This window comes from Dermacentor andersoni, chromosome 8 (assembly GCF_023375885.2).
Source record: "Dermacentor andersoni chromosome 8, qqDerAnde1_hic_scaffold, whole genome shotgun sequence".
In the NCBI taxonomy this organism is placed as follows: Eukaryota; Metazoa; Arthropoda; class Arachnida; order Ixodida; family Ixodidae; genus Dermacentor; species Dermacentor andersoni.
Genome location: NC_092821.1, coordinates 98702921 through 98728810, shown reverse-complemented (window position 1 = coordinate 98728810; position 25890 = coordinate 98702921). Strand labels below are relative to the sequence as shown.

The 25890-nt window shown below is 44.0% G+C and overlaps 1 protein-coding gene across 2 annotated transcripts in view; it reads left to right on the top strand.

Moving 5' to 3' along the window:
* Positions 1-25890, top strand: part of LOC126529276 (small G protein signaling modulator 3 homolog) — a 48984-nt gene that overhangs the window by 509 nt on the left and 22585 nt on the right. Inside the window, exons 2-10 of one of the 2 annotated variants that reach the window (XM_050176878.3) lie at positions 6548-6735; positions 9094-9160; positions 10601-10734; positions 11430-11627; positions 15103-15237; positions 17386-17581; positions 19177-19322; positions 20399-20626; positions 22425-22625. In XM_050176878.3, coding sequence (XP_050032835.1) covers positions 6548-6735; positions 9094-9160; positions 10601-10734; positions 11430-11627; positions 15103-15237; positions 17386-17581; positions 19177-19322; positions 20399-20626; positions 22425-22625 — 1493 coding nt within the window. Of the gene's footprint in view, positions 1-6547; positions 6736-9093; positions 9161-10600; positions 10735-11429; positions 11628-15102; positions 15238-17385; positions 17582-19176; positions 19323-20398; positions 20627-22424; positions 22665-25890 lie in introns of both variants that reach the window. The other variant, XM_050176877.3, reaches the window with a different exon arrangement.

Genomic DNA, 25890 nt, shown 5'->3' with positions numbered 1-25890 from the left:
CTTTACTTGCCCTATACGAGGCAGACTCAGTCAGTAGCGCGCGCGCAAGTGAATTATATATTGAGAGCGATTCCGATGGCCTTTCGTTTCCATCCGATCAGATGTGGCTTTTGATGGTTCGGTGCCTTTTCAGTGATACACCCAAAGTGCATTAAGCCATGTAAAACTGCACACGTGCAACTTCCACAGTTGTTTCTCTAGAGTCTTGAGGTGCGTCAACTCACTTTCTATCTCAGGATATGCTTTATCCTGATATGTGAAAAACAAACTGAGCCACTTCACTGCGTCTTCAAATCTGCGCCATTCAGTTTTATCCTAGTTCGCAAGTTATAAACAACAAGTGACCACAGATGATCAACGGATATTCATGCTCTAGACCATGGATATTTATCACCAATGGCACAGAAGTCGTATAGGGAAACTGATCATAATCCTCACATATTCGTGACGTTATTTAGCTAGCAATTGCCTCCTTGTATGCCTTTACTGTGAGTATTCAACCCTGCAGTAAAAACAGAACATATAATGCTGACCATTTTATAGCTATTGATGCCATAAAAAGCTATGTATAAGTAAGGTCCACATGTCTAAGTACTTAACACAGACCAATGAATGATTGCCGTATGTCTCTAGAATAACTGCCCCAGTGTGCCTTAAAACGTAATTGAAAAATTTCCTTGGAATCTATCGTCCAAGCAAGCCGAGCTGCACAGTGCAGGCCAGATTCACGTGTGTACTGAGATGCATTGACATTTCAATGACTTTAAAATAATTTTGAAGGGAATAAGATTGCAAACTTGGGAAACAATGCGAGCAACGAAGCAGCTGTCGCGTGTGGCAGGGAACAGCTGGCCTTCAAAGATGTGTCAGCCCGAATGCCAGACACCTTTCTGAGCTAGTTATCAGGTCCTCTCATTTCCTCTCTGCTGAAATGTGCACACACAGTCATCAGCACCCAGCATGCTAGCAGTAGCGACAGACTCTCGTTCTGCAGCTGAGTACGCCACGAGGAGCCAAGCTTGTGGCTCATAATGCATTGCAGAATGTTGCACTGCTTGCGGATCTTATTCGGATACAACCGTTTCTTCAACACTGGAATTGCGCCAGGTACAGTGAAATTTTGTCGGGAGTCTAAGACACGTGCAAGTTTTCCTTGGTGGGACCACATCCTTAAACATGCTTCAGCATCCGCCAACCGTTTCTGCTTGCCCCAACCATCATTTTCATCTACACTGTCCACACAGGCATGTAAAATCGAGAGCCTTTTCAGACGAACAGAGCAGGGTTCATTGTCAGGGGCAGACAACACTTAAGAACCAACAGACAGTGTGTCAGCTCGTCTTCAGATTTATGTTCTATCCTGTGCACAAGCACCGCATGCTGCATGGCACGAACACTGCTGAGCACCTCTTCTTTCTCTTCTTCACATGCTGCTCCACGCAGCAGACAGCGCTACTTGAAATCAAACGCTTCAAAAAGGCACACTTTATTCGTTGCTTCTCATGATTATCTATAAGCTATTCAGTTCCTTAAGCCTTACCTAACACTGTATATCGATAGTTATTTACAGTGGTCAAGCAAGGAATGTCAGGCTGGAGCTAACATTTTAACAAGAGAACTTGTCTTCTTCAGTGGATTTCAAGGCAAGTTCTCTTGCTGAAACATTGGCTCAAGCCTGACACATCCCTTGTTTGACCATTGATGACCAATTTATCTTCATCTTTTTGCGAACCTCTGTCTTGTTCATATGCTGTCTCATTTTGAATTTCTTTTAATGGAATGCAGTCATCTGTGAACATTCGTATTTTAGCTAGAATGCATTTTACATTGTCGTTAAGGAAAACTAAAAACAACAAAAGGCTAGATCCTTGAGGACAGACCTTTAAGCAATGCCATATTGCACCAGTGAATTGCCATAATTTGTATCAGTAGTAATGACTGTTTGACGCCTGCACATAAAGTACGCCTCTATCCCCTGGAACAGCAAATTGTTTTTGACGATCAGTTTTCATTTTAACCATAATTTTGGGTGTGGCACGCAATCAAAGGTTTTCTCAAAGTCTAGAAATATTTTATCAGTTTGGCTATGTCTCTCTAGTGGGGCCACAAATTCATGCACAGTTTGTAATAGTTGATTACTGTTGGCATTCCACCACTAAAACCAGGTTGGCACTTATCTATAGATGCATTATTTTCAATTAAAACTGAGATATATAATAACCCACTATGTTCATATGAGATTGTTGTATATAGAAGTTGCAGGGCATGTAGAATTACCAATGGGGCAGGCAACAAATATAATAAAATAGATAAGATTAAACAATTTTGTTGAAAGATTTCTTGACGAAAGCAGGGCTTATCTCATTTTGGAGAAGAGAATGTATGTGTTGGTTTTTGTACAACATTCTCGTCACACTTCTACCAGCCATCACTGTACCTGGACTGGGCCGGTGCGGTGTAAACATTTCTTTTACTCTTTTCTGTTCTTTTCATATAGTCCACCGTTCACAACTGGCTGACACGAGTGAACTTGGGCGAGTTGATTTGAATGCATAATTGTGAATGGCCCCGAAAACAAAGGACAATGAAAAAGGCTCTGAGGAATACTTTCTGTTTTCAAAAAGCGCTGGAAATTTAAACCTGAAAATATCTTGTCATAGGTTCCCCTGTTTTCCAGTGCTCAAAGATACCAAGGTGTTATGAAGCACAGGGATCAGTTCACGAGGAAAGTTGCTGAGGCATTCCGCATACAGCCCCGTCAGATTTTTGCCCCAGTGCTCTGTTTGTATAACACTAGAAGAGTGAACTTGATATTTTTTTTTACATCTTGGAGCTAAGAAATCATGCCAGTCTTGGTTTTATCTATTGGTTATCTTGCCTTGTTCTTTCTTCTGGTAGTTTCTCACGCAGTGTTTGCATGCAGCATATTCATGTGACCATGGCTTGTATATAAGGGGACATGCTTGTAGTCCGTTAAAAGTCTCAACTGGTAGTGTGCATTTGTGCATCTGTTCTTTTTTTTCATTGTTCCGTATTTTTTTTTTTTTTTCAATTTACAATTACGTGTGGAATTGTGCTCTTAAGTTATTACTTGCAAAAGGTGTTCTACTCTGTAGCTTCCAGTTTGCGTTTCATTCGTCTACAAGGGCATAAGAGTGAGCGACTGGCCACTGCTGAGTTCCGAGCAGAGAGGAGGGAGAGGCAAGCTGAACCAGTGCACATCCAAGACCTCATGTCCACAAAAGCATGACCAGCTTGTTACACAAAATTGTAATGGTACACACAAGCTGCCACCTATTTATCAGGCATGGACATGTTTTTAGTTTAGAAGTGTAGAAGTATAGGACAGTTGGCATAACATTGTCAGGGATAAATTAGCACCAACGGACAGGACAGAGAAACAGAAAGAACCACATGTGCGCCAACTAGCAACTCGGTTGTGAGTTAACACACATATTGTTCTGTCACGTGAGTTTGCTGTCTGTGACGTACGGCTACAGGCATTTGACGAAACAGCAATAAGGTAGATGAAGACAAAGTAAGGTATACACGCATGACTACCGATGCTCGTTCCTGTGCTCAAGTGTATGCCAATTACTTCATCCTCGTCTGATTTTGCACTCTATTGTCAAATATCAAATATCGATGTTCACCAACTAGCGAAAGTTTCCCTGCATATGCTGACACCTGAGCAGATCTCTTCCCCAAAGTTGTTTGTCTGTCTTCTCCTTTTCTTTTTCTAAACTGCATTGATCTTCCTTAAGAAGCCAGCAAATGTGGACTAACTGAAAGCACTGTGTGAATTAAGTTGCTTAAAAGTGCGTTGAATATGTAGCAGGCCAACCGGAAATTTTAGATTAGCTTAAATGAAATGGAGCTTTGAAATATTGTGAGCTGCCTCTGTAACAAAAGAAAGCAAGGCACGTTATATCTATGCATCATTGATGGGTGACTCAACTTCTTTTCGATTATCTCTTTCTCACGGATGCATGGACGTGGCTTCACAGTTCAAGCCTCAAGAACTTTTACTCTGCGCTCCAGAAAACAATTGACGGCTACTTGCAATACCTTTGAAGGAAAAGTCCCTGCACTTGAAGAGTGACAGTCTTGAAAAACGCTGGTATTGGCAGAGTGTAAGAACCGGAAGATGCTGCAAAGATTGAACACCATTCACAACTGTGCCTCCGCTACTATAGCACATTCTTTTATTCATTTCATTTTACGGTTGTGCCACACCTGGTCAGATTCCATGCTTTGACTGATCCTTTACAAAATGTTTTGTTGACTTGCAGACGAACAACCTTAGTTGCGCTGCCAAGCAATAAGATCTTTTATGCTTCTCGGTGTGTTCACAGAAACAGCTGCCTTTTGCCATCTGCTCTGCTTTTATGCCGGGTACAATTATAGGCACTAAAATGTGCGCTCCCAAGTCTGCACATAGAAAACATGTCAGTTAGGAGGAGACTTAGAAGCATCGTGCAGCGTTTGGACTGCACAACAAGATGTTGTTTGCAAGCCAGCTCGGAAGGCAGAGTTAACGAAACTGTTATGGACAATAAGAGATACAAGCCAGGTGAGCGAGCAGTGAGCAAGTCTTTTTCTTAGTATTAGTGACTCCGACTGAATCTGTTTTTCATTTTTTCTTTGCTTCTCCTGTGAATGTTCTAGTCACAGGTTGAGGTTAACTTGTTAGCACAGAAGTTCGCTGAGTGCTGAATGCACATGGACTGTAAAAAAAATACTTAGGGAAGGCTGTGAAAAGTATTTAGCGAGTCTCTTGTCGTAGGGAAAAATAGATAACACGAACTGTGTTCGACTGCACTGCTAGCATGATATGGCATCACAACACAGCCAATAACCAGACATGCTGTAGACCGAGAACTTGGCACCCGAGCCTGAATCACAAGCCACATTTACATGGCTTGGTGACATATTGTTGTGGCGAAATTGGTTTTGCTTATGCGAATCCCATATTAAACTGCCACCTTCACTAGGTAGCTGCTGCGAGGTCATTGTGTGCTAGGCAAAGATAAATTAAAATGTGGTTGCAGCTTTCCAGAAAGTGTGCGTTTGTAAGTCATTTGTGACGTAATAGTTCTGCGGAAAAACGCAAGGTGGAGAGTTTCCTTTGTAGCACTTAGCTACGTTCTGGTGGATGTCTCATTTTCCCTTTATTAAGTAAGTCGCATTTAAATCACTTTTAAGTCAACTGCGGCCAAGGAATCAAATATTAATTATCTGAGTTTTCAGATGGGTGTGAGCAGTTCTTGTCATACAAGCTGCTTGCCTCGCCATAAGCTAGGACGTGCTGATATGCGAAATCTTGAAGTGTCACCACTGCGGTGCCACGTCGCAGCTACGTAAATGTAGCTGCACCAATGTGAGATGCACCGAAGAAGGTGAAAACTAAAATCAACACTGCTCTAGCTTCATGCATCTCTAGCTTCATGCATTCACGTATGCATTCGTGTATGCATGTACATATTGCATCAGTGCTTTTGGTGTTCTGCTGCTGACTGTGAGGCTGCGGATTCGGTTCCCACCTGTGACAGCTGCACTTTTATGGGAACCAAATGCAAACAATGAAAGAAAAGTTGTACATTGACCCTTGAAGGACGAGACTTGAAAATGCCTGAAGTAGATGTTAATTTTCTTACAGAAATCACTGAGAACAAGGATATTCAACAGAAAGAAAAGTTCTTGTTTTTGTTTTTTGGCAGATACATTTTCAGCAGCAGATTCGTTGCCTGTGGGAAACACCAGGCAGAGCATTGAAAGCGAGCTTTGCCCCCATGCCACCTATGGCTTCATGTGGATCTTGTGCAAGCAGTTCTCATCAAGTGTGAAACAGAGATGTACATTGCGTTTCCTGTATATTACATATTTGAAACTGCAGAAGAAGATTTTGCACCAATCTTAGTGTTTTGCATCAATCTCTGACCATTGTTTCAAAAGAATGCGAGTTCACATGCCTAACTTTTTTGTTCTTTCTCATCCTGTATTCCCAGTCTAATCCAACAAACGTCTCTTGCTAGCTGTCGTTCAGTGCAGGCCCAAAGCCACTTAGCCAAAACCTCCACACTTAAAGCAAAAGCTCGACAAGAAAAAAAATAATTTTTTTGGTTTGTTGCCTGTGGGCAACACTTATTCATAAAGCATTAAAGAAACACGTGGTCAAAATTAATTCGGAACCCCCTACCACGGCATCTCCAATGTTGTTTCGGGACGTTAAAACACTACAAATCGGGCATTTGTGATTTTTGTGTTGATAGTGTGCGTATGTATTGTGACCAAGTCACACTACATACACACATAACTGCATAATGCAAAAAAGAGGTGAGGCGTGCAGACAGGACACTAGAGTAGAGAAGTGGACAACATGAATGCCGCGTGTCCAAACGCCACTTCTCTACTCTTGTGTCCTGTCTGCACGCCTCACCTCTTTTTTGCCATAAGAATCCTTACCAACTAGCTCAGCTTTCTGTCGTTCTAAGACACATAAATGCATCTTCCTCGGAGCTTAGTAACCACCCTCACAACTTTGCAGTGGAGACACTGTCTGAGGATGAAGAGGACGTGCGTTGTGGTGGAAGTGACTGCGGGGGTGGAGATTCGATCAGCGCCAATCTGTTTGGCGGTGGCTCGGCCCAGGGCTACAGTCCAGCGCCTGGAGGACCATTCTCAGCGCTCACTCCGTCCATGTGGCCTCAGGACCTGCTTGCCTCGCTTGCCCAGGTAACCGCCGTGTTCGCTGTGTCACTAGCTCCATCTGTGTCCCTTGTGCTGCCCCCAACCGTAGAGGAAGATGCTTTTGCAAACAATGACAAAACTCATTCCAATGGATCGCTTGCCTAGTTGTAAAGCTAGCTTTCCTATAAGGCAATTTTCTATAATCTACGTCTACAGATCATTGCGTGTGTGCTAAGTTCATGTGTATGAAATGTAGGAAATCTAGATGTGGCTTTCACTATAAAATTTCATTGAAACAGGCTATTGCTGGCATGCACATTAGCACTTCGTCTTCATTTGAACAATGATCGTTGCCACCATTAGCTGAGTAAATTTGCAGAGCATCGAAGCACATTTATGAATTGGGAAAGACGTCTATTTGCAACTTTCAAATGTAAAGCGATAACAGTGAAGGGTGATTCTGAAGGCTGGGCCTGAATAGTATAAAAATATTTATTAGCTTTGGTCCTTTCTGTTTACATATGCCAACATCTGTAATCAATCATCCTTTTGTTGATGTAGTAAGCCTCTCATGGTAAGAGCCAGGCAACATTGTAATAAAGGGGCCCCGAACCACCCTGTGGGCTTGGTGAAATAACATAGAGCACGGGTAGCATACGCTGCTGCGAACATCTCAGCTAAGTTTTGCTGTCGTACAGAGTGCATGGAGCTCGCAAGCGGAGCGTGAAGTCACCTTTCTCTCAAAAGCTCTCTTTCAAACAGAATCCTGCTCCTCACTCTCTTCTGGACGCTTTTATTCGTAATAAAGCGGATTCCCAGATGGTGGCTGCTATGCACGTAGCTATGCATGTAGCTGTGGTCAGGCACGTAGTGTAGATACTGTGGCTGACTGAGGACAACCACATTTGACTTGCATTTAGCATGACGTGGGCTCCAAAATTGGAAGTAGTGGTGTCTACGTTAACATCCAAAATAAAATTTGAGCTGCGTACCACGGTGACATTTAGAAGGTGGAGCGTTGTGGGCACACCCCACTACATTGCAGCCTTTGCATTGCAAGGCATTGAAGAAGAAACGGGAGCACAGTGGAGGTCATGTTTGATTGCCAATAACTCCACTTCTGCTTAATGCATTGAAGTAGTTTTTGCAGCAAAGTATTTCTGAAATAGCCTATTGTCTCTTCCAATGCTGTTCTCCACTTCTATGTAAAATGGTTCAAGGCCCCTTTAAGCACATAAAAAGACAAATAGTGAGCATATGCTTTTGTTCGCAATTAGAAAAATCTACTTGAATATAAAGTTTGCTACAATTAACTAAGGTTGGTAGCATGCTGACGTACCAGTTGCTCTCTCATACTGAAAAGATGTCAGTTCTGCCCTGAACCAACTCGGCAATGTACGCTAATGTTGATAAGATGGAATTCCATTGATTCAACGTGCCATTTCATTCTATAATGTCTGATAGCCCTAAAATACAACCAAACGCATGTTGAGCACATCTTTTAATCATGAGATAGCTTGAACAATTTGCATCAGATAACTTGAAACAATATTGCTTGTCCTGTTGGTATATAATTAATGCAACTTGACTGTTTTGGGGTCTCCTTTTTTTTCTTTCTTTTCAAAGTGGGCGATGAATGCTATGTGCGCCTTTGACATTCTACTTCTTATACTTGTCTCAGACTGCCTGCCAGCTTCACAGAGAAGACCAGATGCAAAAATTAAATTACGTTTTCAGTGCTTTGGAGCATTACAATCTGTGCACAATGAGTTCGCATCTCAGCTCTCACTGTCTCTAGTAGAAGCGTTCTAGCACTCATTGCCATAATGAATGTTGGCTTATTGTAAACTCAACCTTCCACTCAGTTCCTAGCCTCAAAAATGTATTGTTATGCAGCAAAGTTTACAGTTTTCCTGGCTGCTAAGGTTATTATAATAGCTGCAGGCCATTTCTTCCAGCGTATCCCTTTCCAGCTTGCAACATCACATATGTAAACCTCCTTACATATTTTTTCTTTTGTTTGTGTTTGTGCAGTGCCTCACAGACATTCTTGCCCACTGACAAGCACAATTAGCTCCTGAAAACCTGTAATACAGCACTGAACATTTTCTTTTGACATGCTCTTTACTGGACAGTCATAGCACATTTGACTGCCCTCTGACTTGATGGCCAAACTTCTTGGTCAATGGTGCTTCTGTATCTCAGATGAAGCTTTCCTCAGTTCTGTACTCAAGCCAGCTTGGTGAAGGCTGAGCATCTCTCACATGCTGGACATGTGAGCAAACGATTGTTGTGAGCCTCTCATATTGAAAACAGAACAAGCGAGCTGTTGAGCTGCTCAGTAGTGCAGTGTGCTGTTGTTCATCTTTTACGGGGACTGACGGTGCGCGCCATCCTCTCCAGCCTGAAGACACTGGCTGCCACCATGACTGCCGCTTTGACGAGTTTGGATTCAGGATAGAGGACGAAGGTGAGGCACATTGTCGTGCTCCATGTGCTTTTGATGTGCCTATACCTCTTGTACATATATACGTATAAGTTGAGGACAGCAGAAAACTAGGTGGAGGTGACGAAATTATGAAATTTGCAGGCGCAAGTTGGAATCGGCTAGTGCAAGACAGAGGTAATTGGAGATCTCGGGGAGAAGCCTTTGTCTTGCAGTGGACATAAAAATAGACTGACGATGACGATGATGATACTTCTTGTAAGCTACGTTCCAGGGCGAAAATCCGCAGGGCCTTTACGAGTGCGTAATGGGAATGTTTAAGTGCTAGGCAATGATGTGGGCTAGTCATGTGAACAGTGGGATGACGACAATGACATTACGATGACTGAATGACGAGAATTGGATGACAACGAATCTGGGATGACAATAGCATGAGATGGCATGACAGCGATGGCACATGGCTGGCGGCACGTAACCAGCAGCATATACCCATGGGAACTGTAACCTGTACTGTCTCCGGGATCTGCTCACCACTGCGGTTGGTGCCAGCAGCGCAAAGCTCAGCAACAAGCTAAGAAAAGCAAATCCTTTAAAAGGAAGAACATGAGCTTCCCTGACCTCTCAGAGCTAAACAATACTGACCACGCAGTCATACACTATGAACACCACTTCACGAACTGCAAATTTTGCCAGAACTGCATGTTACACATGAAGCTGGCACGTTTTGCTGTGCAGAGCTGTAACATACTTGGTAATCAAGTATTGAGTGTCCACAATGTTGCAGTCAGTAGAACTTTAAATTATATTCTTTAAGAGGAATACAGAGCTCAGATTTGGGCATAGAGAGAGTTGAGTAATTGATTATGAGATTTGCAATATTTTGAGATTGCGAGTTAGCATAGTCAGAATTTACTTTGAAATATTGGCTAATGCAAGGGCCATGTCAAGCGTGGCTGCTCATAGTGTGTATTTCAATCCAGCACTCCTTTTTCTCTTTCTAAACAGCTCTTAACTGTATTAGGCGTCAGTCAATGAAGTGCCATCACGATTTTAGAAAAGCACTAAATTGGGCGAGTTGGCACAGGTTGACTGTATCTAACTGCAGCGAAAAAGAATGTAGCAATATTATAAGATTGTGCACGTCTCCTCCTTCTACTTTAGCTTTGTCTATTTGCACTGCATTTAAACATGGTCATCATGATGTATTTGTTGTTGTGCTGTCATTATCATCGTACTGTCGTCATCGTGCACTGTTGTGCCATTAACTCCTGTGTGCAGTACATTACTTTAGGTTTCAGCTAGTTGGTCTGTGCCGTTGTTCTTCCGGGTTATCTTATCCTGTGTCTTCTTCATATCACTTTTTGTACAGCTCTCTTTGCTTATTGTTACGTTTCTCCTCAACTGAATTTTATTTCACTTGCTCGCCAAGTGAATCTCTCTGTCACCATCCTCCACATTATGCAGATGGACCTGAACAGATGAGCCGCAGTGTGGACAGTGAGGAACCTTTCCAGGAGAACCCCCAGCACAGGCTTAAGTGGATTGCTTACTTAGAATTCACCCACAACAATGAGGTTGGAGACCTTACATGGGACAAGGTGTGTTGTGCTGCTTCCCAGTAAACACAGATAGCTCCATATGCCCACTCGCACTGCTAGGGTTTCATCAATACTTTCACGGGGCTTACAGTTAGCACCCCACAAGGACTCCATGATGTATGTGCTTGAGGTTCCTCACTTAGAGGGATCAGAGGGCACACACAAAAAGCTTTTATAACACTAAGAAGAAACATTTTGTTAAGCTAGGTTGATCGATTACACTTCTGGAATTGCAGAGAAGCCAGTCTAACTGGGAAAGAGTGCTTGGTATGCCACAAAGCACATAAAAAGGAAAAAAAAAACAGCAAGCGACAATGCGACCTTAATGTTTCTGAGCTAACTCCCTGCTTCAAAATAGAATCTAGTCAAGTCTTCATCAATGATAAAATCAGTGCATAGCATCGGAAACAACAAAAAATCAACATGACATCTTTCGTAGACTTTTCTTGCATGCAAATTTCAAGAAATTCTTTACATCAGAGCTGCCATACTATTTCACAAAACATTAGCATCCTCAGCCAATGAGCAAGACATTCCAGTCACAAGAATGCAAAAACAGGTTTAAAAGTCATCCCGATTTATTGTTTCACGTTGGCGTTTCCTCACGAAGACACGTAGACAGTTGCAAGCCTGTGCCAATGTGTCTCTCTCCCATTTGTGGTGTGAGGACCATTTGTGTCTGCAACGCTTCACAGGTGGAGCCACACCTGCCACACACGCCCAAGCTACGAGGCCTGCTGCGTGACGGTGGCATCCCGCACTCGCTGCGACCCCAGCTGTGGATGCACCTGTCGGGGGCAGCCCGCAAGAAGAGGCAGGCTGGCCTCACCTACCGTGAGGTGGTGCGTTCCTCTGCCAATGACCACCTGCTCACCTCCAAACAGATCGAGAAGGTACGCTGCGCACTGCTCCGTGACAGGAGTAGTTTTCAGAAAGACGGGCCTCGTGTGTGGAAACTTTTGTTGAAATGAGGTCCGGAGGCTCGACTTTTTAAGCCAAGGCGGGCCGCTCCCACGTTGGCACTGTCAGGCCAAGCCCTTCAGCGACACCATGAGCCCTCTGGATGGCCCTTAGTTAGTCGCTGAACAGCGGGCTTTGAATCCTTTTTTCCCACTGCTTCCATTCTTCAATGAGGTTGGGGAGAGTCGCGGGACACCCCGCCAGCATATGTCTGATTCCAATGATGCCATTACAATCATTGCAGTCCATCTTAATCTCCCTCTCTGAATATATTTTATTAATGTGGTACGACGGGGGATATGTACCTGTTTGCAATAAGCGCATTGAGACTGCCTGAGGCCTGTTCAGTTTTGAATGTGGCAATGGGAATTGCCTGCATCCTAAATAGTAATGTTTGGTAATGTCATTGTAAGTTATTATATGATCTCTAGATTCCCTGGCTTGGTGGTGAATGGCTCGGTTGTGACTGTCACGGTCAGCTAGTCCTCGTACCAAGTCATGAGCAACCTTATTGAGCTTTGCTCGAGTCTCGTCCACTTTCTTCATATGCACAGGAAACCATCGGATTTCAGTTCTTATAATCCCAATGTTTTCAAAAAGTTTAGCTGCGGTGAGCCTCGTACCTCTCCAATAATTAAGGTTTAACAAAAAAAGCGACTTGGAACTCAGAGACTGATCCTCAATGGCTCAGTGCGTGCTGTTGTACGGGAGGTCGCAGGCTTGATTTCCTGCTATCGCAGCTGCATTGCACTGTGGCCAGAGGCAAAAACACTCATGTACTTTGGTTAGCGCATAGTGCAAGCGTTACCAAGTCCTGTGAGACTTCTTACCGCTATCTTTGAAAAAGAAAAACTCAGTGGCAATTTAGCAGTGAATGTGAGAAAACTGTGTTAGCATTACGTCGTACCTCTTTGAGGTCCCATATAACACACGCACACGCACACACTAGAACCCCGCTGATACGTTTCAGGGGGACATAAAAAAAAATATGTAAGAGCCAGGAAGTGCAAGAGCCGAGAAATGGGAAAAATTGAGAAATAAGAGTAGTCATGAACTGTAAACAATATTATTTTAGTTCTCACGTTTTATCAAAAGTCACAGTTTCCCCCGAAAGACGAAGCATCGATTGCGACAGGAAATTAGTAGACAGCTGTACAAAGTAAGGGTAGTAGTTTTGTCGTCTGTATAAACTTGTAAGCATTTGTTTACTAACTAAATTAGCAAGCATGGTGTCAGCGCGCACAGCAAACATGAACACATTGCACTCGGTGACTGCGGACACTCGCTGTCAAAACGCTGGCATGAGGAAGCGCAGCAACAGCAGTGAGTGAAGTGACCTTCGTCCAGTGCTGTCGATCGCTTCAACGCAAACTGAGCGGAGAGAACAGCACGCACAAAGATATGAGCCATCGGCTCACCTAGACTCTACCCTCAACACAGATCGCTTTTAAGATGCAGCCTACATGACCACGCAATACGCAGTTGCTGCTAGAGTACAATGCGGCCCCCACTCCCTCCTCTCCCCTGTTGCCGGAAGGCAGAGCACTTCCTCCCCACTTTCCTCCCTTGCGCCCGCGAGATTGAACGGCTCCCCTCACACGCTTTCACTCACACATACAGCATAAGGCGCGCGGCAACTGTGTTATTGCCCTTGGACTTCATATGGAACATATTTTGGAACATACGTCATATGTGCTGAAACCAGTTTTAGGGCCGCAATGCATCATAGGCAGCATCTTTAGATAGCAGAAGCTTAAAGGCCATGCTTTTGCTAGCAGAAACCATAATTAAGCCATAGGTGTTGCCCCCAGCACTTTGGGCGGCCGATCCTATCGTCAGGCTGCCAAGCCAAGCTACATGAAAAGTTAACATGACTGCTTGGGCCAGCGTGGAGTGGCAGTTTGCAATGTATGATGCGGGACCGGTCCCACAGTTGCGACACAACTGTGGGGTTCCCAATGCATTGGATCCTATGGGAGCTATGCTGGGAACGGCTGAAAACGACATAAGAGCCAGGAAAACGCAGCACCTGGGAACAGCAGGGTTCTACTGTGTATAGCCTCTACATACCGCTGCTCCTCAAGAGAGGCAGAGGGAAAAGCCCTATACAACATGAGGGGAGAAGAAAGCAAGACAAAGCAAAGGTTGCATGACAAGGCATCGTGATTTCGCTACTGACTTTTTAAATGATCAGCATTTGAGTCTGATTTGTCGTCTTGATTCACTGCTGCCATGTTAGATGATGCACATTACAGTTCAAATGGCAGCTAGAGTTTCTAAAAGCAGCTGACTGATTCTAGATAAGGAAGCAAGAAATAAAGGGCTTGATGTTGCTTTGATGGAGAATGCCATGCACACATATGCACCTTACTATCAAAGAAATTCAGGAGTGTTTACCATTGGGCTAGTTAGCAAATACTTCTTAAGTCAACAACAGTGCATAGAGAATGAGACAGACTTCTAAAATAAAATACCATGCATAGAATTGGACAAGAAAATGAGCATTTCATTTTTGTCACTTTATTGTCCCAGTCTACATGCTGCTTTTGATTTTAGATATTGTCAAAGAGCCTTGCGAGTGTGTTTTCACATTCATCTTTGTCCTTTGTATGCTCTGCAGTCTAGTATAGTTTGTTTAACCTCTAGTTTCATCATTTGCAGCAGTTTACATGTGGTCGGAAGCACCCTTTCAACTCCTCTCAATTTCACCAAATTAATGTGCATGGATTCCAACACCTGGCATGATGGCTTGGCAAATGCAGCATCTAATGTTCTAGTACATGCTCCCGTAGAGGGAAGAGCTGGAACAACTACGCAGTTGTCCATTATTTGAGATCAACTGTAAAGTGGAAACACCATTCCTCTTGCTTGCAGGTGTCAGGGCAATGACTCTCACAAGGATTTTCAGCCCGCTTTTTGTTTTGTCACTGCTGTATATTTACACACAGATGACGCACAATAATTGTGCGCACAATTTTGGCACTTTGAAAGTAGTGTCCGGCAAAAGTTACATGCATAAAACACGCTTTTTTTGTGATGCACTTATTCAGTTTCAGTTTATTATCAGTTCAACAAGGAATGATTAGGTACGGTTAGTATACAGATGGGGAGAGTCCCAAGGTGAACGACTGCAATGGTGTTAAAGAAAGAAAATTTTGTACAAAACATGAATTAACGCAGCAAAGTTTAAAATGTACCGGGTAAACAAATGAACACTCGAAATGTAATGCATTGGTGAGTGACAATTAGCAAAGAAGTACACATATCAAAAAGCAAAACACTTTCAGGCCTGTTCCACCTCTTGTTCAGTTTTGTATAGTAACCATGTGGCACTGCGTAGCATCAGTGGAGCAGGGCCACTCTGTGGCAATAACAGAGTGTGACATGTTGCCCCTCTGGCTCGTGCAGGACCTCCTGCGTACCATGCCTAGCAACGCATGCTTCTCACATGCGACCAGCACTGGCATTCCTCGCCTGCGACGTGTTCTGCGGGGCCTTGCCTGGCTCTACCCAGACATTGGATACTGCCAGGGCACTAGCATGGTAGGTGCCATGCAATGCTGTCGCAATTGAGCAAAGCTTACGTCAGTAATATAGTTGGCAATCCAACTACATTAGGTAGTTGGTATTGCTTGTGTTTGCCGTTTTGTGTTTCGTTGTCTGTCCTGTTCTGTACTAGTAATCTACCATGATCTGCAAGTCATTGTTCATACCCAGACGAATCTACATCCCCACTTTCTCTGCAGAGAATGTTTCACAAAGTGCAGTATGGTCAACTGTTAAAGGGAACATCTAGATGGTGTAAATCAAATATGTCTACTTTATTAACAGAGAAAAATGACTGGTAGGGCACATTGGAACAGCCTCATTGCATTAAAACATGCTCTACATAACCTGCATGCCATATTTCAGCTGTGTAATCAGTAGCCAAATAAGAAGTGGTTCTTCCCTTTAAAAGCAGCCACACCTGCGAGAACCCTTTCCCTGCACATTTAGAATTTTTAATGGCAGTAGATATTATCAAATTCCAAGGTACACAAGAGAGGCTTTTCAGAAACTATTGACTAGAATGTCAATGTAGCATTATTGCAAAACATTTTGTGGACAGATGTTTCAGAAGTCGTGCTAGTTTTGGTATTTCTGCTGAATAAATTGACATGACTTCCTTACTGTTTGGCTTCTGCTGTGAAATTGCAATAAGTGTTCTAAACTGAATCGTACAGAACTTAGTTGGACTGGGATTTGTTGTGCAAGTGATGCCTGCCTTTTCAAGTAACCAATGTGGAGAGGTGAAAATGCACTATGTGTAACACAAATGTTTGTCATTTCTGCAGCACTAAAGATAGGCATACACTTTCATGTTGCCCATCTCTCTTTAACAATATAGGTAGGCAGCACATCTCAACTAACCACCTATCCCCACTTTCTGGCCTTACGGACACTAAAAGGACACCAAGAAACAGAACTGGATAAGTTTAGAGCAGTGTGGCATTCTTTGAGGACTTTCGTTCAATTTATTTGGCCAGAAAAGGTTCTTTAGTATTGGAGAAAATGAAGGTGAACGTTTTGCCTTTTGAATTCTGCGCCAAAACTGCAGAGCTTATACATCAGTGCAATGACACAGATCTTAAAGTGCTTCCGCACGTTTGCGCAGTTTGTACACAATGAAAGTTCTCAAACCTCCCTAATTTTGGACCATCAGTCCTTTAAAATGCAGTGTAATCCCAATTTGCTCATAAACGTGCCGCTGGTCTCAAGAAAAAGTTTATGCAATAATGTAGAGCTAGCACGGAAATTTAATCTGGCGTCGCTACCTGTTTTTCGTTTTTGCATCTTCTCAAGCTTACCAAGCCTTCGTGCAGTGTAAAACATACGTTTTTGGTGCCCCAGAAGTATAGTTTACCAATCCAACTTGACGTAATGTTCCTCCTGTGTGTCCCTTTAACTACTGCTGCAGGCAGTTTATAAAAATATTGAAGTGGAGCTTTCTTTGCTCACGGTCCCACAGTTACGCCTGTGTTATATGGTTGGTCAGTCGGGGGGTCAATCGCGATTCGGGTAGATTCAATCTCATTCATAAAAAAATATATATATAAGCGCGTCCGGCAGTGGGATTCCATCTACTAGCGCTTTGAGATGATCGCCGCATGTTGATGATGAATATGATTTTTTGCTGTGGCACATACTGTATTGCAGTGGGGGATCAGCTAGGAAGCATGTTCGCGTGTTGATTATGATGATGACCTCCATTCTGTTACACGCACCACAATGGGCGATCAGCCAAGAAGCAACCAGTACCTTTAAAATAAACGATAGGAAATCAATAAATACAAGCATATAGCATATATAGAATTTGTCACATTGTGCACCATCGGTGTGCAAGAGCACGTGCCCATGCCAGTTTCCGTCACTCCAAAGATGCAGGAATGAAATGGGCCAGTTGGCAGCATTTCATTAACCGCTTCATGAAAGGATTCGCTTCACACGGATTCCAGCATGTGCATTGTTTTCAAAGTAGGAACACCATGAAACAGTGTAGATATCCTTTTCTTCACTGTGACAGGTGATGTTTTTCTACAGCACAGAAACAGTTGGGCAGATGTGGTACTAACCCCTGCCTCTTCTTGCCCCCTTTTACTCTCCCCTCTTCTTGTTCTGCTATCTCATCAATCACTGTCTATGGCATGGCAGATAGCAGCGAGCCTGCTGCTGTTCCTGGAAGAAGAAGACGCCTTCTGGATGCTCTGCACCATTGTGGAGGACCTGCTGCCTGCCTCCTACTACTCGAGCACCCTAGCTGGTGTGCAGGCCGACCAGCGTGTGCTGAGGGCCCTGGTCACCGCATGCCTGCCAGACCTCGACACCCTGCTCAAGGAACATGACATTGGTGGGTTGCAGGTCACCGTCTCACGCACATGCGCTCTCCATGTTTTGTTAGATGTCTTCTTTAATGCAATTAGCATTCTTTGGACACCTGGAGCACTTCTCAGTCTGCTGGTGTCTGTCCAAGAAAAAATGTAGGCCAGTCTCGAAGGTACTGTAGTCTACGAATAGGACCTGATCCCGAAGGTAGCGCAGTATAAAAATGTGGGCCTAACCTCTTTCACAGTGCTCTTCAGTGAAAACAAAATTTCATTCGTTGCTGGGCAGAATCGAGCCCACATCACACGGGTTCCTCAAGCATAGCAGCTCCTTCTCGCCAGCACCCTTTAAGGTGTCGTGCCACAAGTGCCCACAGGGAGAAAGAGATTAATTCTCAGTGCTCACATGCACTGGTGCGCCATGCATCTCGGAGGCCACGTGCTGAGACTTCATAATAGTACCACTAGATAGCGCAGCGTGTCCAGAGGGAAGCGCAAGAGAGGAGCCCGGCTGCAGTACATACCTCATACATGACATGTTTCAACAGTGTCAGTACGGTGTATTGCTACATTGCTTTACTGCTAATCACATTAACATCTACATTCATCATGAGGTGGATTCTGCAGGATTCTTTATCGTTATCATTCGTGCCATCCATTGAGTTGGTGTGCAGCCTTTGTCCTTGTCAAAAAAACAAGAACGAAGCCACCAGGGGCATGAATTTTGCAGAGTCCTGGCTGGCATCCTGTCGCGACCGTAAAGCTCCCAGTGCCAGAGAGATGCAGAAGGTTGGGACAAGGGTTTGCCTCCTGCTTCAGAGCTTTCGAGCAGTAGAATCCATGCAAACCACAGCTTTCGCTGTATTAAAACCCCTGTCATTCACTGCAGTACAGTGGAGAGCATTGTGCAATATGCAGTGCGCGCCACCTGCAGTGCACCGGTGCAGATGGCGCCACTCCTCCTGCCGCATGTGCACGTCACACCACTCGAATGCTCCTTACCAGCACAGCCGTCATTCACACCCAAACAGTTGCTCCACCAAGGACATACCTCTGTACACCATTGAAGGATAAGTTGTGGCTGGACATACCTCTGTGCACCATTGAAGGATAAGTTGTGGCTAATGATATTACGTACAAACCCCTGTCTGTACTGGCAGTATCAGAATTGGCCTACCTTATGCCTTTAATCGCATTGCCTCACAGCCTGTGTTACACACCTGGGTAGAGAGCTGAAAGCCTAATTTTAATCTGTATAGTGCTGTTGCATTAATAATGCACTGCATACAGGGCCGTAAAGAAGGGATGGGTAGGCTTGTGCCCAAGTTGTCTATGTTGTCTCTGTGACTGTGTTACTTGTGCACGAATTCTTATCAAGCAGTACTTTAGAAAAATCCCAATGAGTAGCCCTAGGCAAAATAGCGATGGGTACCAATATTTCTATATATTCAAAGGCCCAGCAGCATCCCTCACTCACGAGGGGATAATGTCACACAAGCTGTTCCTTTCTTTTTTTTTTCCTTCATACATATGTAAATGTTACAGACTCTTGAGTTCTGTCCTTGTTTTTTTTTTGTTTTTTTTAGTGTTTCTGTTAACCAGGGTCTGCAAATGTATGCAGAGCTGTCGCTGATCACGCTGCACTGGTTCCTGACGCTCTTTGCGAGCGTGGTGCCCATGCGGGTGCTGCTGCGCATCTGGGACCTGCTCTTCTACGACGGTTCCATTGTCCTCTTCCAGATCCTCCTGGGAATGCTCAGCTCAAAGGTCAGGGCTCCGCTCAAGCGCTTGTCGGTACCTTGCACTGCGAGCCTTTTCGCAACGGTTGCAGCGCCAACCTGAGAAGTGGGTCTGTGAATGTAGAATATATAGCACAGCATGGCTGTAACACAACCTCTACAGTGTATCCAGATCAACTGTAGAGGTTGGGCATGCATGTCCCACTGCACCAAGACTCGTTATACTCAGACCCATGATGGTCAGGCTCGTGACGCTTGGGCTTGCGACACTCAGTTTACCGTTCCATATCCCCAGCTGTCTTTAGACAAAGCGTGTGCTTGCAACATGCTTCCTTGCAGTTTCCCACTAAGCCTGCTGTTGTTGCCAAGGGTGGCCGCAGTGCGTTTTTTCTTGGACGTGCTGCATTATATGCTAGGAAAGACCATGTCGTGTCTTGTGCCATCTTACACACTCTCTTCTTGCCTGCCCAGCATACACACTGTGTTGACAGAGACCTGTACCCGCTTTACAGTTGCCGTGTGCCCTGATTGCATGTCGTAAAATGCTGCTGTCGTGGCATCTGAGGCGAGCCACTAGGAGCTGCTTAAATGCGCAAATTCTTTTGCGACCATTCACAAGGCGTTGCCTCCCTGCTTTGGTTTGTTATGGATGCCTTAACGTCATGTGTCAAAAAAGTGGACGGTGGCAAAGTTAAGGCAAGACAGATGGGACAAGCATTTTTCCTGTGCTTTTAACAAATTTCTGCCTGGGCCAAGACCTGCGCCAAAAGGTCAAATGGCTGTTCCACTACTGACATTATGACATGGATGAGTCTGCTTCCTCAGTAGCAGTTTTAGAGTGTGTGAGATCATTACGAGCTACTACGTGGCTCAGAAGATCATTCCAATCCCAGACGGTACACAGGAAGAATAATTGCAGCAACACAGTGGCTTGCGCACACGGCAAGGCTGTTGAAGGATTAGCTAATGCTTTTGTTTCTGCCACAACTAACTTTCCTGTCAATTCATGTATGGTTATAATTTGAAGCGTTACTGTTTGGCCTCAGCCACACTTGTCTGTTACGTGAACAGTGTGCCACAACGAGCGCAAACTCCCCTGTGCAGGAATCCGAGCTGCGCTCACTCGAGAACTCGGCGCAGATCTTCAATGCACTCTCGGACTTGCCAGGCTCTGTGCGCGATGCGGAGCAGCTGCTGGAGGTTAGCGAGTACGCGTCCCGTGATGTGACGGAGGCCGCGGTGGAAGCCCTGCGACGCAAGCACCTGGCTTACCTGATGGCCGACCAGGGGGCACACCTCAACCCTGAGCATGCAGCAAACCTGCCGAAGCAGGTAGGTGCATGACACTGACCTGTGACAATGATAAGGACGATGAGAGCCTCGATGTCATCATCATTAACACGTATTTTCACCTTAAGAGCTCCAACTGTTATGTGACATACAATGAAAATGGTAAAAGAAAATGAAAAAAAGACTTTTTCAAACAGAAAGAAGTCTTTTAGAAAATATAGTAAGATAGACTAGCAAATATGAAAACACAGCAGTGTTTCAACACTCATTTTATACTGTACTAGAATGACTAGTTCAATAAAAAGGAATACTATATAAAACAAGGAAATACAAGTTTCAGTTAGCAGCAAGAGTGTACAGTTGATAATCCTCTAAATTTTACAGCTTCATGATTAACTATGTGTAATTGTTCTGGGAGGATGCTCCGTGCTTGAATGACAATAGCACCTCAGTGGCACGAAAGTCAACCAGACCCATACACGCCTCACATCATTCCAGGCAACCACGTTTAGATGGCACGGTTGACACCGAGAGGGACTAGGGCAGAAAAATGTCATCTAAGCGAACAGGATCCTATTGATGCCCTTGCAATGCTACATTATTGCAAAGAGTGCGAAGACCATGAAAATTATAGACTCATTGTTGTTTCCTGCAAATGAGTTGATTGATAGCAGCGAACGGCATCACCACTATCACCAGACTGTTTTTGAGTGTCATCACCTTCATTTTGTCATTGCCCGCTTGTGCCATTTCACACTTGTAACAGTTGTATCACGGGACAGAGGCGCTGGCCCTTGCTCTCCCATTCCAATCCCCTCGCCCCCTTTCATCTTATAAAGCAGCTTACAGTTGGTGAGAGTTGGCAGAGGAGCAAATGGTGCAGATGGCACCTTTTGTCTCTGGATTACAACATCATGCTTTTGCTTTAGTTTTTCCTCCTACCGCTCAGGTTCATTTTGTGTAATTGATATATTTCACATGACAGCATCACCACAAGTGTTTCAGTTTGCTCTAAATATGGCTCCAGTTACTGCAGCAACTAAACGACAGACACAGAAAGAAGGACAGGCATGGATGGTATGCGGCATTCATGCCTGTCCTTTCTTTGTGACCGTCATTTAAGCACTATGGTAAATGTGTCAAAACGACCACAGTGAAACCTGAATATAACGAACTCGGATATGACAAATTATTAGATATAACAAAGTAAATCTGAAATGCTTCTCACCGATAGTGTATTACCATATAACGCAGGTATTTTCGTGTCAGAAGCGACTTGTTACAGTGAGGTTCCGCTGAAAGACACATTCGACACAAAGAGGACACACACAAAAAGGAAGACACATTAATGACGACAAGGGCGGCACTTCCAAGTGATGGATTTAGGGTGCAGACCCATGAACAATAGACAAAAACATGCATGCTCAGCCTAATCGCAATACTTGAGGCAACCAGCTGTCAAACACCCCGACTGATATAAAACAAGCATTGTGCCACTTACGCAGTTGCTGTTCTTCTTTCTTATTTAGTATGCTTCAGTTAACTCACTTGCAGTCTGAATGTTGCTTCTGCCAAGAATCTTTATCTCATGAAAATGTGGTTCCCGCATACAGGCCTTGCAATGTGTGAGCAAATACACCACACCGTTTTTCTTAAGATTCATGTCATGTTTAGGACGAGGAGCAGTTATCTCGAGGCTCTACAGTTGCCAAAGAGTATGTTTCACCAGTTGCACTTTGTATCCTGTAAATTAATCTACGAACAGTAGCGTTGCGTGTGAACTTCGTCGCTTATACAAACTGAATCGGCATCAGTTGACCTTCCGCAATGTCTTGTGCAGCATCTGACTCGCCGTCAGGTGAAGCGCTCCAAGTCGGTGCTGCAGCTGCTGCTGCAGGGAGAGGCGGGGGACTGCACGAATCCGTCGGAGGAGGACGTCCGGCACAAGAACGTGCGGCAGACGGAGATCCTTGTCGACCTCCGCGAGGCCATCTTGCAAGTGGCGCGGCACTTCCAAGCACTTGACCCGAAGCTGCAGGTGGTCAGTGTCCCCCACGCACTGAACCCGCTGTGTATCTTCGTATGTGGACACATCATTCACAGATCACTTATTTTAGTTACGTTGACGGCTTGACAGAATGCTGTCACATTTTAATGACACTGAATAACCACTGCTAAAAGTGTGAGTTAAAAGTCCATTGGCTGAATTTGTGCTCATAAAGACGAGCAGCACTTGAATCACAATGATAGCAGCAAGCATACTAGTTGTCAAATATTGAATCCAAACCCATAGTTCGAGTTAGACTGCTGTAAAGCAGAACCTCGTTCGTACATTTTGGAAAAAACACAAGGAGAAACATACTAATCGGGAGAACGTATGATTCAAAGCCACTAAAAAATTCGGCAGACTCAACTGTAGTTGACATCTCCATAATTCGAAGTGTTGCGTGAAATGTCACAGCAAAAGACGCCGACGTGCGCCAATTCGGTGGGGCCCGAGTGGCCAGAGTTGCGTGTTGTAGTTATTGCAGTTTCGGCAAGCTTATGTTCGTGCTCCTCTAATTCGGTCTGAGTCAGTAGCGACTTCAGAAGGAGCATTTTGGCAGAAAGTTTCGATGTGCCCACATGGCGAGAATTGTTGTGGCATGAGACGTCCACGCGCGTCGAGCTCGTGGGGCTCCAGCAACCCGAGACGGGTGTCATCGTTTTAAGACAGCGATGGAAAACTGCAATGAAATCAAGCTAGTGGGCAACACCGCAATGCCACGATGCTGCCAGAGCAAAAGATGACGTTCACTTCACACCGCCTGCTGCAGGGGACGTTGGCACTTTTGGATTATCGCCTATTAAAAGTGTGCAGTACAGTTCTCATGGCACTGCGCTACGTGTACTGTGAAACGGATAGTGGAAAATGGTTATTTATTTATTTATTTATTTATTTATTTATTTATTTATTTATTTATTTATTTCAGTATATCGTAAAGGCCCTCTGTTGGAGGGTATTAGATAGGGGGATATGCAACATCGTCAAAGGTAACATGTAACAGGTGACAACAATATACAAGGTAAAAAAGAAAAGCGGAAAACATTCACACTGTAAAAAAAATATTCTAAGTCCAACTTGTGTTAAAGTTGCGTTTTATGCAATGCTGAACAATGCAATGGTTATACAATGCAAAACACTGAAATTTAGTGCTACGAAAAAGTTTCTTTTAAACTGTAAGTAAATATAAAAAACCGAGAAAAGAAAAATGAAAACAGGGAGAGCAATAAAAAGGGTACGAGCACGGTTGATGAACATTCAGAGCATAAGATACGACCGAACAAGTTTCTGAAATTGATTAGAGTGGAGTTCTGTTGCAATGTCAGATGGTAGCTTATTCCACTTGGCTGTAGTGCATGGTATGAAAGAATGAGCGTATCGTGATATGCAACAAAAGGCGTGTATTAGTTTGAAAGGATGATCATGACGAGGAAGTATAGCAGAGGGGGCATGAAAAAATTCTTCATGAAGGAACAAACAGGTGGTGATAAAGTTTATGAAAGAGCATTAAGTGTGCTATTTTGCGACAAACTGAGAAATTCCTGACTTCAGTATGCTGTTTTAACTGTGTGATGCTTGTTGTTTGTGAATAGTAAAAAAAAAAAAATTTCGTAGCATGATTTTGCAGAGCTTCAATATCATTAATAAGGTACTTTTGTTCAGGGTTCCAAAAGGCTGACGAGTATTCAAGCTTTGGTCGAATTAATGTAGTGTATGCTAGTTTTCTATTGTGGGGGGAGGCATGTGTTAGACTACATTTGATGAGGCCTAGACAGCGGTTACCAGATGCTAAAATAGTTTCAGTGTGGCTTTTCCACATAAGATAATTGCAGAACCAGAGCCCTAGGTACTTATAACTGGTGGCAAGCTCAACGTTAGTCTCGTTTAATATGTAGTAAGTTTGAAGTTTAGTAGTTTGATTAGTAAAAGACATAAATTTAGTCTTTGAGGGATTTATTGGCATTGACTAAGTATCGCACCTAGCGCTTACAGAGTTAAGGTCAGTTTGAAGAGTCTCTTGATCAATTACAGAGGAAATTTTACGGTAAATTACGCATTCGTCTGCAAAAAGTCTGATTCTGGATGAAACACTGTCTGGTAAATCGTTAATAAAGACAAGAAAGAGCAACGGCCCAAGCACGCTGCCTTGCGGTACACCTGACATCACCTGGCCACATGAAGAGTTGAGATTGTTTACTGATGTGAACTGCATCCTACAAGATGAGAAGTCTTTTATCCATGTGAGAGCTAGAGGATCAGTGTTATACCTTGCTAGCTTTGTTTGAAGACGGTGGTGTGGAACACAGTCGAATGCCTTCGAATAATCAAGGAATGTTACGTCCATCTGAATACCAGCATCTGTGGATGACTGCAGGTCATCAATAAAGTCAGCTAACTGCGTGGCGCGTGAGCATCCCTTGCGGAATCCATGCTGATACATAAAAATTAAGTTGTGCTCTTCTAAATGTTTGATGACCTGTGAATGTATGAAGTGTTCCAATAACTTGCAGGTTGTACTTGTTAAGGATGTACAAAGGGTTGGCGGCGATAATGTGAATGGTGATGTGCGATGACCCACGAGGAGATATGCTGGTGCCAGAATAGGAAACTGAGTGCGTGGCGGTATTTTCACGGGACACGGGCGGGCGAGTACTGCAGAGAAGCTGCCGTTGTGGTCGCCTACTGCTCTCGATCGTGTGTGCCTCACACCTTTTCTTGTTTACATTGGACCTAGCAGCCAGAAAACATATCGTGTGATCGCAGTTTGCCGATATATTGAACGTTGGTGCCGAAAGATTGTGTATTCCAGGAACATGTTAACCAGTAAAAAAAGAAGTGTACCTGTATGGGGTCATTTTTTGCATTCTCTATCACGAACGTTGGTGCCGGGAAATCATACGAAACCGGATCGCGTCAACGAGGTTCTATTTTATATATGCATGTATAACCTTACATGCCTGAGCAATCACTGGCGCTCACGCATATTCTAGAATATACTACATTATATGCATCACACGCGCAATCTGGTTAGGCAAGTCTTGTTACTATAGAATTTACAACAATTGAGAAATTTTTTATGCAGTGTGGGTGTCATGCACAGAGCAGTAACTTGATGCAGCAGCAATGATCCGATGTGATAGAGCACTGGCAAAATGTAAAACAATGCATGGTAATATAATGTGCTGAGATTCGAGTGCGCTGTCAACTTTACTTTCTTGTCCTGTTCAGTGTAACAAGTCATTAGTTCACCAAAGACACTTCA